The sequence below is a fragment of the Episyrphus balteatus genome, chromosome 2 (assembly GCF_945859705.1).
Source record: "Episyrphus balteatus chromosome 2, idEpiBalt1.1, whole genome shotgun sequence".
Classification (NCBI taxonomy): Eukaryota; Metazoa; Arthropoda; class Insecta; order Diptera; family Syrphidae; genus Episyrphus; species Episyrphus balteatus.
This window is the reverse complement of record NC_079135.1, coordinates 131041046-131055479: the sequence shown is the minus strand read 5'-3', so window position 1 is coordinate 131055479 and position 14434 is coordinate 131041046. Positions and strand designations below refer to the sequence as shown.

The 14434-nt window shown below is 28.4% G+C and overlaps 1 protein-coding gene and 1 long non-coding RNA gene across 2 annotated transcripts in view; one reads left to right on the top strand and one right to left on the bottom strand.

Moving 5' to 3' along the window:
• Positions 1 to 4223: 4223 nt before the first annotated feature.
• LOC129912469 (uncharacterized) lies at positions 4224 to 4855 on the bottom strand. Its single transcript, XR_008771829.1, has 2 exons — positions 4345 to 4855; positions 4224 to 4278 (listed from the first exon to the last, which is right to left on the bottom strand). It is a non-coding gene; the product is annotated as an uncharacterized LOC129912469 (long non-coding RNA).
• Positions 4856 to 7331: 2476 nt separating this feature from the next.
• Positions 7332 to 14434, top strand: part of LOC129909766 (homeobox protein OTX1 A-like) — a 35836-nt gene continuing 28733 nt past the window's right edge. The window contains exons 1-2 of the mRNA XM_055986836.1: positions 7332 to 7475; positions 7636 to 7707. Of these exons, the coding sequence (XP_055842811.1) occupies positions 7667 to 7707 (41 nt within the window). The 5' untranslated portion in view covers positions 7332 to 7475; positions 7636 to 7666. The remainder of the gene's footprint in view (positions 7476 to 7635; positions 7708 to 14434) is intronic.

Below are 14434 nucleotides of genomic sequence, written 5' to 3'. Positions count from 1 at the left end.
TTATTAATATCGTTAATAAATAACTGAAGAAGAATTCTTCATTTAAATTTTTGTAGATTTCTATCACAACACTTCGATATCGCATACAGAATAACACTTACCAAAATACTTCGCATTCAAATAAAAATGAGGTAGATTTAACAGTTAACTTTGAACTCATTTTTTAACAAGACACGATCGAAAAACAAAAAAATGAGTGCAGCATATTGACACATGTTTGTTTTGCACCCACTTTGCCAAACTTTTTGGTGTCAATTTTGATTTTAAGAAAATCGACTTTTTACTGCAAATACTCCTATGTGCGACGGCTATGCGACTTGCACATAATCAACAAGTGTATGTTATCTCTTTTTTTTCTGACAAATTCCATTTCTGCCATATACAAAATGATGTTTATTGAAGATTAATATAAACAGACAATTTAAATGGTTTTTGAATAGACATTTGAATGAAAAAAGTAACAGTGAATTAAAAGATAGAAGTAGTAAATTCTTTTTTATTTTTGTAAGCTTTGAAAATTTTCTTTTATCCATAATAAACTTTTATAATGTCACAAATAAATAAATAGTTACTATATGAAAACCTACATAAGCATAAACGGCGAGAAATATGCAATGATAAAGTCAGTTATTGTTAAATAGTCATAAAAAAATGGCCGTCGGATTACATAAATCAAGCGATGGTTGATTAAAATTAGTTTCAAATTAAAGGTATGTCTGTATTTCGAACTTAACAAATAATTGCAAGGTGAAAGAGACAGAAAAGTTTTTTTTTAACTGAGACAGACACCACTTCAAATTTTCATATTGAATTTAAACAAAATTGCATGCTTTTGTGATTTATAATTTTAATTTCATATAAAAGTGAAAGTTATCAAACACCTACTAGCATTTTTCTTTCATTAAAAATGAGTAGGAATAAATGCTTTGGAACAATTTAAAAAATATTTAACATCTCACGAAAACTCGGCTGATGTTCTTTTATTCCTTACGATTTCTTATTCTTTTGGAATAAAAATACTATCAAATAAGCGAAGATATTGAAGACATGAACGGATAACAGCTTAGCTTTTGATGACCTTTTGTTTTTCAAACGTCGGTAATTAAAAAAACTTTAAAGTCTATAGATTAAAAATTGCCGGTGTTGCCGTTTTGATTTTTTAAATTTAATTAAAGATTTTTGTGAACAAAATAAATTTTTTTTCAAAAATTTTTCTTAAATTTCATAAATTAATTGATGCCAAAAGATTGTCTAGGAAATTCAAGGAAAAAAAATATATAGGAGTGAGGGACAATCTTCCATCGTTCAAGCGATAAATGCAATTTTCTTATTATAATTGAATTCAAACACAAAAAAAAATATTTGATCACAACGGCATCACCTACAACATACATGTCAAACTTGCGGCCCGCGGGCCGCATGCGGCCCACAACGAATAACTTTGCGGCCCTCGACATTTTTAATAATTGTGAGTTTAAGGTTATGATTTATATCTTCTTTCCAACGCATATTCACATATTTTTTTAGTGAACAAATACATATTAATATGAAAATAATAAATATAAAATCTTGTGGCCTAAATCATGGTAGGAAGTTCTGTGATTTCTTAAAGTGATTGAGGAAGTGAATGTTCTGATTTATCCCAACGATAGGTTGAATCATAAATGCCCTAGTTATGGCATTCAAATGCAACTTTTGGGGACACCAGAAGAGTAACAAGGATTTGACGCGTTTTCCTAAGTGCAATATGTCAAATTTAGATAAATCTTCATCGTCGTATCAAAAATACTGCGCGGAAAAAAATCTAAACTTTAAAACTGAATATGAAAAAGTTTGCAGAATTATGCCCTTGAAAGGCAAGTGCCCTTCATTTTCTTTAATTTTTTCCATTAAAATAGAATAATGGCGAATAATATGGAAATGGAGGAATGCTATTTCTAGTGTGACTCCGAAGTAAGTTCAAAATTTCTGTGAAGTGGATATGATCGAATCTTATAAGTATTTTTCAGTCAGATTTGGGACAATTTAAAACTGCCATATAAAATCGTTTGCAAATTTCACAGAACCTGTCGATGCGAGCACATGTTTTTACTTATGTATAAAGAGGAATAAGTCACTTAGATCCAGCCTAACTTACCCTTTGGTTTTAAGAAAAATGGTAGTAGAGAAGTGATTCCAGGTATCAGGAAGAAAACATTAATGTTACCATTCTTCTTATTTTTATAAATCTGTTTAAACTTTTTTTTTTGCGGCCCATAAAAATTTACATCTCCCTGTTTTGGCCACTAGTAACCATTGAGTTTGACATGCCTGACCTACAATATTTAAATATACATTTTTAATAAGCTAGAAGCTTAGTCATTTTTGTAAAATTAAAATTAAATTAATTGAATTAAGGGCTTTTGAAAGAATGGTATCTGAACTCAGATTTTTGAAAAAAAAAAATGATTGAAAAAATTTTAATATGTCGTTTTTTAAACTTTTTCGTAATATAAAATGCATTTATTTTCAAATTTGTCTGACCGCACTTATTATGATTTGAAATTATAAAATGAAATGTCAATATGTATTACGGTTTATGAAAAAAATTAAAAAGTATTTCATTTTCGAAGAACTTTTTTTAATAAAAGTTTTGAAAAAAAATGTATCTTATTTTTTTTTTTTAAGTTCAACATCTAAACATAAAATTATTTTTTATTCATTTCATAACCCTTACTGTTGAAAGTTAAATAGCAAAAATTTAAAGTTCTTATTTACCAAAGCCTTTGAGAAAATTAATTATTTCTATGCAAAAATTCAAAAAAACCCATTGAAATTGAAGTAATTTTTTATTTTTTTTTTTTTTTCAAAAGTGTGATATATATTACCTTTTCTGCTTCGGAATTCAACTGATAATATTTATGGCCAAACATTTTTGTAAAATAAATTCATATTTTATTAGAAAAAGTTTGGAAAAAAGTCATTTTTAAATTTTTTAATAACATTTTTTTTTTTAATTCTGAGTTTGAGGGCCATTTTTTCAAAAACTCTTAATTTAATTTAGTGGATTTAAATTTAAAAGATAAGTATGAGCTTCTGGCTTTTTAAAAATGTATTTTAAAATATTGTAGGTGTTGCCGTTGTTTTCAAAATATTTTTTTTGTATTTGAAGTCAGATTGTGAGAAAATTGCATTTATCGCTTAAACAATGAAAGATTGTTCTCTACTCCCTTATATTTTTTTCCTTAAATTACCTAGAGAATCTTTTGCTATCATTTGTTTTTTGAAATTTAAGCAAAAAAAAAATGATTTTGTTCCAAAAAATTTTAATGTTAATTTTAAAAAACAATACGGCAACATCGGCAATTTTTAATCTATAGACTTTAAATTTTTTTTAACTACCTTCGTTTGAAAAAAATCGTCAAAATCAGAGCTGTTCGGCCGAGTTCCCTAATAATTTGCTTTAGTTACTCTACTATAGGGATATTTCTCCAAAGAAAATTTAAACCATTAATTTAAATCTAATCCAGTCAGCCTTTCTTTTGTTTAATTCAATTGAATTAAAAAAAAAATATTTTTACTTTTTTTATTATTTATTATTATTCAATTATTTTTTAAATTCTAATTTTTTGACCATAAAAATTAGTTCTGGCTATCAAAACGGTTCAAATCGTTCACCTTTTTAACGTGTTCAATATCAACATTTTTCAAAAGTAGGGGTGATTTGAAAAATCTTCAACAATTTGAAATTTTTCTTAAATGCCTTTATTTCTCAAGTAGTGTAATCAATCTTCAAAAACATCCATTAATTTGCTAATAATAGGATATCTTTTGGACTTTTTATCAGCATTTCCAAAAGCTTTTTAATGTTGTTTTTGATTTAAAAATCTCCAAAATTGTAGACAAATTAGTGACAATTATTGAAAAAAGTTTTTATCATGATTTTTACAGGGATTGTATTAGGGCGGGACATGAAACATTGGACCTGCATAAATAAAACATAAATTTATTTACCAAACAGTTCTCGTAAAATATAAAAATTAATAATAGTATTAATAAATGTTAATTTAACAATTGAACTTTCTCTTCATCCTGGGTTTAAACTTCTTTAAATTAAAATCGTGATGTAATAACTATATTAAATAAACATTTGGCCTTTTGTCCAATGCAACCAGTCGACTGAAACACGAACAGTCAAGTATAGCTTAAGGTTGAAGAAAAGGACCTCATTTACCACATGTGACTTTTGTTTTTTCATTATTACATTCATTTCTTCTTTATTTGTATGCCCAAAAGATGCTTTAAAAAAGGGGCTTTCATAAAAAAATATGAAATTTCAAAGTGAACATCGTTGTTCAAACTTACCTCTATTCAAACCGCCCCGAACACACGCGTATTCTTTAATATTTGTATTCTCCAACAATTTCGTCCTTTTTTTTTATGAATTTACTCCTTCTTTTTTTTTTTTTGCTTTTTTTGTTAGTTCTTTTCTTCAATGCAATTGTTAAATCGAAATTAATACGGCTTCGTATAATAACAAGGACTTCTCCGTTTCCTTCGTCATCGTCTCTTTTTTATAAGTCAAGTGTAGTTTTGTTCGCTATATAGAAAGTCGGAGGGCTTAAATATTATTTGCCCACCTTAGCCGCGACAAGGACACTTGAAGAGTAGCTATGGATGGTTGAGAGAAGCGGGTGCTTTATGAAAGACTTGTCATAGCAGGGGGTAGTTAATATTGGCATTTATATATCGGAATATGAAGTGTTTGCGGATGTCAAGTGCACAACCGCGATTTTCTATTATATGTGCAAGTTTATATGGTTATATGGTGACACTATACTATACTATAGTCGATTTGATATGGACAGGGACGTATTGAATTCATATCCTTATTAGAAAAAAAAAATGAATGATTAAATGAATGTAAATGCAAACTGTTGATATACAGCATATTAGTTTCACATCATTGGTGTGGGTTGAAAATTTTAAGGGTTTTTAAGGACTTATAATTGCGGTTTCTCGTCACATGGGGTATGATTTATTAAAAAAAAATATGCATAACAAGTGTCTCGCAAAGGTGTAGAAAGTTAATTACAAAATGATGATATTTATTTTGAACTTCTGTTGAACCATCTGTATCAAAGATTTGTTTTTATTAGAAAATTTGCAGTTTATGAAAAAGAAGTCTATGACAAAAAATACTTTTAGATGTTAATTCACACAATAACAAACAAAACTGTTTTACAATTATCAAAACTATAGATGGTGCTTAGATCTCTGGGTAATCCGTTTGACATTCTTGTCTTTTGAAGGTCTGTTATCCGACTCTTCTTTCACAACAGTTTTTAGCTGATCAAGATCGCTTGAAACTGGATTTAGGTAACAAACACATCACCAGGCATGATCTAATGAATTAAAATAGGTACTTTTTTAACTTTTGACGTGATAACGTCTTATAAATCGATGAACCTGAAATTTTAAGCAGTGCGGCATAAATTTCAATCATTAAATAGGGTAAAAAGGGGTAAAATGAAATTGCAAAAAATTGCTGTTTTCTAAACGCAAAGTTATAGAAAGTTAAATTTTTTTAATCAATAGACAAATTTATAGTAAGGCTGACAATGGTATTGAAAAAATCTGAAAAAATTTCAAAACCAAGTTATAAATAGTTTTTCAAAAATAAAACATGAGGTATACTACGGTGACCATCTGTCCCGGTTTACCCGGGACTGTCCCGTATTTCTACAGCTTGTCCCAGGTTTTTATTTAAGAAACCCGGGACGGGTAAGTGTCCCGTATATAGTAATTTGTCCCGTATTTGCAAATTCTCTGATTTTTTCATTCAAAAATTTAAAAATTTTGTACGAAAAACAGAATAAACAGTGGTTGCAAATTAAAAGTTTTTCTAATTTTTTCGTATAAAAGCGTCAAGACTAGTTTGCTGCCGAAGCAAAACGAAAATTTTTCTGAGTCTCCCAAAGTCAAAAAAAAACTTTTTTGGAGCAAGAAAAATTACCTGCACCGTTAAGTATGAGTGACAAACGATTGAAAACTCTCCAATTATTATTGCACAGGTAAGAATTTCGTTGGTTAAGCTACGTAATGTGCAATGAAAAGTAAAATTTTCTTTTACGATTTCGTTGAGCTGGTTTTATAATTTTCAATTCGCCTCTAGACTAGGCTTTAGTTTTTTAAAATTTGTTGTTAATTATTTAACTACAGTTTATATTTTAAAGGTTGAAAAGCTCCATCAGGGAAAGTTTTTCGAATAAAGAACAGAAGAGTTAAGAACCCAGCTAAATTTCAAAAATTTTAAGGACATGTTAGAAGTTTATTTAAAGATTATACAATTTTAAAATCATTTTAAATAAAATTAAAATGTTAAAAAATAGCTCTCGCGATTTTGATTGAAAAAATATTTTTTTTAGAAGTGATTAACAGTAGGTACTTATTAAGTATAAAAACGCTTGCTTTATTTTGTATACTACTTAAATGATTTCAACGAAAATGCTCCCATAAAATTGTTTGAGAAATCTTTATATCAAAATGAAGCATAAATTATGAAAACGCATTTTAAAAAATTTCAATTTTTATTTATTTTTATGTTTTTGAAAAATCAATATTTTTAAAACGATCCGAACAATTTTGAATGTGTCCCGGGTTTTGCTTCTGGAAATATGGTCACCGTAGGTATACCTGTGAAAAAGTAGTTATTATAGGTAGGGGAAATTTGTTTGACAATTTTAAAAATGCCATTCAAAAGATAATAAAAGAAAATTAGGGGTCTGATACGGATTTTTTTTTTAAGACTCTACGTTTTAAAATTTGAATTTATAAAAATACCTACTGTTTTAGGGGTAGTTTTGGGTGTTTTTTTATTTTTAGCAATTTTTTGGAGTGTTAAAAAAATCTCAATATATAGGTTATGGCCATCCGCATGCATGTGCAAAAAACTGGTATTCAAGTTTTTTTTTTGTCTCAAGTAAAAAACGGTTAAAAACGGTCAAAAAACTTGAGAAAAAAAAAACTTGTTTTTCCCGTTATTCAGTCAAAAATCATTTTAGAATAACAGTTTTAATAAATGGAATTTATACTGTAGATACATAATAGGCAAGACTATATTTGTGCAAAATTTCAATCAATTTCATATTCATAATTTTGATTTAACGGTTTTATTTTTCAACACGTTCATTCTTTTGATCTAGAGAACATACAAATTTTATTTAAATTTATTGAGCATACTGATAATGTTACCTTTCTTTTAATATATCACACATAACGGTACATTTATGATAAGCTACACAACGTTAAAAAAAAAATCAGAAATACCTCAAAATACCTGTGGAGATCTGTTTAAAGAATTCTTACTTTTCTTGTAGGCATCGTAGAAATAAAAGTTAAAACAATAAGCTTTCAGATGATTATATAAATTTCTTATAAGTTGTCAGACATGGTTGATATGAATATTTTGAGCTGAAATAACAAGCTTTCAGATGGTATAAAATTTTGATATTCAAAAATGGATTTAATGGTTTAAGAAGAAAAAAAGTTAATTTTTTTTCTTTTTTCATGAATCATTTTTCAAATTTAAAAAATGTTTTTTAATATTAAAAATCTAGTATAATATCTTACAGAATTTTTTATTTTTGATTTCAGGCAAACATAATCGCCGAAAACAACGTCATCTATGTTATTAATCGATATGTGGAGCTCATCTCTATCATCTGGGTAAGTGACAAACTATTAAAACAAGATAGAATAATTCAAGAATTTAATCAAAAATTCAACCATTTGATTTTAAAAAGGTGAATTTGATTTGCAAAAAGTAGATACCGAAGAAACAAAATGCAGTTACTCGATCCATTTTGTAAGGAAAGTCTTATTTTGTATGAAATGGCTATGCTTATATCTAAATTTCATTTTACTATCAATTTATCAAGAATGAAAAAAAGCACTAAAGAAGTTGCTGATACTTTTGGGATTTCAAATTGATTAGAAGATTATTTGCATATTTTCATATTTTAACACAAAAAGCTATTTTCTTTAGGACCACTCCTTTAGATTATAAATTTGATCAGAACTCCCTGGATGTTTTCACTAGTTTATTTATAAGTTGTCTCACGATTTATATTAACAAAACTCGAAATCTTTTTTATTTATAAAAACACATAAAATTGATCTCATAATGGACGAATTGCTTAAGTCTTCTAAATTCTTTTATCGGTCTCGAATAAGATTTAAAGATGCGATATGCGTGCATCGTGAGACCAAAACAACAAAAACAAGAAGCTCAAATATCGCGTCACTATCGATCGCACCAATCAAAAAATTAATAAAACTTAAATAAAAAAAAAACAAAATCGATCGGAAATTTGTTTAGAAATTCAATATCTACTTTGAGCAGAACATATAAGAATCCATTGGTGGCCGCATATTATAATAAAGCCCAGAGAACCAAAAAAAAAACAACCATATGATGTGATGTGAAAACCCCCCAACCAGCAAGTCGGTGAGAGGCAGCATTTTTATATTGGTAAAGGATTAAAAATTAATACCTACCTCAGAGTCAGGAGTCTGTTTATGTTGCACACATATATACATCTCCTCTCTCTTGTACCTATATGGAGATATGACAAAAATAAATTAAATAAGGTTTGTGTTGTGTTGGAATTCCATCAATAACACCCAAGACAAAGTGCAATTTGATAGACCGATTTTCAATTCTGTCAAAGCAGGAGACGACACATCGACACAGCGACAAAGATGACTACGATCGACGACGAAATAAATACAAAAAACGTAGTCGTTGTCGATAAGGATAAGACGTAGTCCCTTTGTCTGAAAAAAAAAATAATAAAAAAAAATTAGATATATTTTTTGAAAAAGGAATAAACAAAAAAAAAACTATAAAATGAACGCCATTGAAAGGGCGTGAGGATTAAAAATATTATTCTACTCTTTTATTTTTTCGAGATCGAATTCAGTTTCCTTTTTTTGTTTATAATCCTTTGGAGTATAGAGTGACATTTTTTTTTTCTTTTCAATAATTAAAAAAAAAAAGTAAAGTATAAAAACCTTTTATTAGAAAATTATTTCGTAATGATCTGCTACTTTTTTTTTATTTTTGATGAGATCATAATTCCTTAACCAAAAGTAAAGATATTTCTTATTCTTCTTATGTTCTTAGTGTTATAAGAGCAAGTCATTGAAAATCAATTGAAGTGAAGATTTTAATCAAAAATTACTTTCATTAGAAGTTTTTTTTTCTAGCAAAACCCTCTCGTGCAATATGTTTTATGGTTTGAAATTTGAGTTGATCGTCTTTTATTTTTTGAAATTCAGAGTGTCACATTTGAAATTTTATGGCAGAACAATTTCTATTCATGTTCAGAGAGACTCTTAAATATACTAACAAAAAGTACAGTACAAATCGCCATACAATTCAAATTGGAAAATGCTTCCTAAACCAAAGAATATTTTATTTTTATGAACTTTTTTTCAAAAAAAAAATGTTAACATGTTGGAAAAGTCAAAGAAATTATTTTTTTTTTTGTCACGTAACGTCTCCATAGTTTTATAATGAAACTGGTGATAGGTACTTTTGGTCATTGTCAATATTTTTTGCAAAAAAATTTAACTAATTTAAATTTCATGTAATTCTTTGTTCTTGTTGATTCTCATGAATTTGTATGACCTTAACCAATAAGTTAAAAAAGATGCTGAGTGCTACCACCATTGGTAACTCTCAATTACAATTGGTGGCTTTGATAACATTTAACTTTTTTTTCTCCTTCAAATATTTTTTTGATATTATGAAAGATTAGACTTTCCTGAATCTAAATCTGGTTTCAGAAAAATTCTATCAGGTACCATTTTTGTAAAAATGATTTTTGAAAAATGTGGGTAGTTTCTAAAAAATCAACCTTTTAGATTTATTTGAACTCGTGCAAAATTAAAACTATTTGTAGCATTGAGCTTAAAGGAGAATGGGCATATTGGACGTTTGGCGGCCAGTAATGAAATTGGTATCAAATGAAAGAACTAAAACGTAGGAAAATTTTTTACTATGGCCGTTTCGTTGTATTGCATTTGGAATGGAAGATATGGCAGTATTAGTGTTGTTAATGCATCGAGCAATATGCGAAGGGCAAATTGAATAACTATTTTAATTAAAATATGAAATATGATTTTATGTCATTTTTTCTATGATTTAAAACCTTAATCTTGAATATCCGACCAATGGAACTCAAAATATAAGCTTTTTAAGCCAACCACTTCAAGATTTTGGTTTTCAAAAGGAAAAATCAAACAAAAAATTGAAAAAAAAAGTCTTAAAATAGACTCGAAATTGATGTTTTAAAAAGCCAATATTTTGGGTTCTATTGGTTGAATATCCAAGATAAAGGTCTTCAGGCTCAGGGAAAATGACAGATTATCATATCTTGCACTTAAAATACACATTCAATTTTAAACATTGAGACAATTTGCAATAACTTTTAAATGCAAAAATGCATTTTATCGCTTTGTGAAGAACGTTAGAAGGATAAAACTTCTGCACAATGTATGTAAGACTTAACTACATCAAAAAATAACAAAATCGTTCTTGGCCGCGGAACGTCCAAGTTCCATACAAAATTGCCCATTCTCCTTTATAGGACTTATTCCTCGTAATATGGCCTATCGATTGACACTAAATATGTCCTTTTACATTAATGTTTTCTTATATTTTAAAATACTGATTTATAAAAAAAGCAGAAATATCGAAATCCTTTACTTTTTAGTAAATCCTACAGGAACAAAAACACCTTAATTAAGGAAAATGTAAAATATCAACGCTCATTATATTTAAAAAGTCAAATATGTAAAGAAAACCATAATAAAATACATTAAACAAAATTTTTACGTGTTTTGTAATTTCATATACTATTTATCTATTTAGAAATATTAGTACAGGAAAGTTAGTAAAAAAACAGGCATATTGTGGAACGAAATACAGGACGGCTGAATTTTTCAAATCTGAAAGAGGGGTATTAGAAAAGCTTAAGTCCTGGTTTTCGGGACGCCAACCCCCTGGCGAAATCCGCCATTTTGAAAAACGCGAATCTCTCTATATCTCCAAAACTATTTGTCCTAGAGAAATGGGTATCAGACCAAAGTTCTTGGAAATTTAATTATCTTTTTCTTTGTAATACATTATTTTTCTAAGCGGGCAATAGTTTTGAGGTTATGTTGTTTTAATTTTTTTTTCGTTTTTTTTTTTAAGTTTTTATCATTCCCGGTAATAGTTACATAATTTTTTAAACCGTAAAAGTTACAGACCATCAAATTTCCAATAATTTGGTATATTTTTGAAGTCATGCGATGTATGAGTCGAAAGTTATTGATCTTAAAACTATAGTTTTAGTACGGGAAAGTAAATAAAAAAAACCAGGCATTTTGTGGAACGAAATATAGGAAGGCTGATTTTTTCAAATCTGAAAGAAGGGTATTAGAAAAGCTTAAGTCCTGGTTTTCGGGACACCAACCCCCTGGCGAAATCCGCCATTTTGAAAAACGGGAATTGGTCTATATCTACCAAACTATTGGCTTGACCGAATAAGTTACTTAACCAAAGTTGTAGGTAATATAAATATATTTTCTTGTGCACTCACTGTTTTTCTGCGATGACAACAATTTTGAGGTTATGTCGTTTTATTTTTTAAATATTCGGTTTTTTTAATTTTTCTCAGTCTCTATGATAGTTACATAATTTTTTAGCATCATAAAAGTTAAATGTTTGACTTATACAAAATATTTATACCACAATATTTTAAATTTTACCATTATTTTTTTATTTTTTTAATATTAAATTAATATATAGAGGAAATTGACCTACCCACCTTATTAATGGGAAACACACTCCCACCCATATCATATTTTTCTTGTTTTTACATAACGTACACGATTAAGCCTTTTTTTCATACCTTATGAAAAAACATATTAGTATATTGTTTGAAGATATTGAGAAGGATTACTCTTTAAAGTTCGGTATCTTTGGTTTGAAAAGTCATAGTATCTCCAAAAGTATACCAAATTAATGGAAATTTGATGCTCTACAACTTTTACGATGATACAAAATTATGTAACTATCATAGAGACTGAGAAAAATTGAAAAAACCGAAAAAATTAAAAATATAACGACATAACCTCAAAAGTGTTATCCTCGCAGGAAAACTGTGAATTCACAAGAAAAGATATTTATATTACCTACAACTTTGGTTAAGTAACTTATTCGGTCAAGCCAATAGTTTGGTAGATATAGACCAATTCGCGTTTTTCAAAATGGCGGATTTCGCCAGAGGGTTGGCGTCCCGAAAACCAGGACTTAAGCTTTTCTAATACCCTTCTTTCAGATTTGAAAAAGTCAGCCGTCCTGTATTTCGTTCCACGAAAAAGTCTATCTTTCCTGTACTATATCTTATTTGTAATAAACCATTCTATAAACTGCCTTGTAAAGCTTCATATTTGTTTCTACTAGATACAAAAGTATACTTTTCTTATAGTTTTTTATGTTCTAAGTTAGAATCCGAATCCGTGAGGATTTTAAGATATTCGCATTAAAGTATCACAAAATCAAGTTTTTTCTTAGAAAATCTCATTAAAAACTACTATATCTCACAAACCAGAGCTGACCGAAATTTGAGTTCGGATTCAAAATCAGCACACTAAAGTCCATTAGAAAAGTATATTTTTGTTCTACGGAGAAAGATATATTAATTTTTAGAGATAATTTTTTTTATGATAAGATATGCCAAACCTACTAAACTTACTTAAATTAAGATATCTCGGAGAAGAAAAGAGATATTGAGAAGATTGAAACTGAATTTGAAAGCAAAAAATAAGTTCTTTTATAAACCGTAACAATTTTAATTGAAAAATATTACATTATGCCAAAATATTTCTTCGAAAACAGCAAAAAAATGGTTTTTTTGAGATTTTCTAACGGGAATATCTAAAACGTGACGTGCTAGATCAATTCTGACTTCGGATTCGGAATCAGCATACAAAAATCCTTTAGAAAAGTATAGTTTTATTTAAAGGAGGATTTCCTTGCAGACCAGTGTAAACAACTACCTGGTATGGTTTTTAGATCTCTGAAAACAATAGTTTGTTTCTTTGATATTCACGATGAAGCAATTTATTGGACAGTTTTAGTCCTTTTTGTATGAGGTTTGTTTAAATTTACCATAGATTTTTCCTAGTTCGGTGTTCAATTCCCGATCTGTGAAACTGTGAAGTGATAAGTTTTATCACATTTTCATAATAAATTCGATTCTGGATTTATAAAAAAATTAAAACAAACTTCAAAAATTTTTCATATGAAAACTAAAATGATAAATTTTGTATCACTTCACATTTTCACAGGTCGGAAATTGACCCCCGGGTCATTAAATAGTGATAATAAATGTCCATAATATTGCAAAATTTTATGCAAAATGAATTAAAAAAGGGAAACAAAATTTCTATACTTTTAAGTCATTTGGTACCTATTTGATGTGAAGAATGTGTCCAATTATTTTTGGCCATGTTTTAGACCAAAATACCGCACCGTGTAGGTTGCTCGAAAGTGAAACAAAACAATTTTTTTAAATTAAATTTATATTTTAACTCGGGCGTGAAACCCTATATTCGATGATAATGTTAAGTCTAAAAGTCAAGAAAATCTAACACCTTAGGGCTTAGGTGCTTCCTTGAAATCGAACTTTTAAGTGCGTTTACCAGATTTTGCCTGCTTATAGATTTTCATCCGAGTCACGGATTAATATATCCCTGACTGATAAAATCTTTTAGTTAAGTTATGCAAATCTCGGGTTGTTGGCTCCTTCACTTCAAGAGCGCTTAGGAGCTAATACAAATTTCTGAAACCAATCTTCCACTCATCGTCCAAAAATGAGGTGCCATATTGCACCAATCAACAAATTACAATTAACAAGCAATTTTGTCACAAATATTTTGAAATAAGTAACAAATTGTATGGCACTTATTTTTAAATAAGTGTAAAAAATTACAAATTTGTAAAAAAAAATATAATTACAAAAAATTGCTAAACAAACTCCTTTCATAAATTAAGTTTCAAAAAGCTCAATTGCATTACGTATACTTGTATATAAATTTTATGAACTCATGTTTTACCTTTTCTCACACAGAAAACATTTCAAAGTGTATGCCACATATCCTTGGAAACCCCCTCACAGACAGATTAACATACCAATTTAATTTTATTTTAAAGTGATATTCCTCTTCAATTGGTCACATTCAGCTCATTATAAATATTATTTTAAGCTATGAATACATTTTAACTGGACAAATGAAAAAAAAAAAAACCATATGGACCGTTTTTTTGCATTTAAATATGTTCGAAAAGTCGTAAAGAACAAAGTCAAAAGTTGCTATGCAACGTTTGGCATCACCCTCT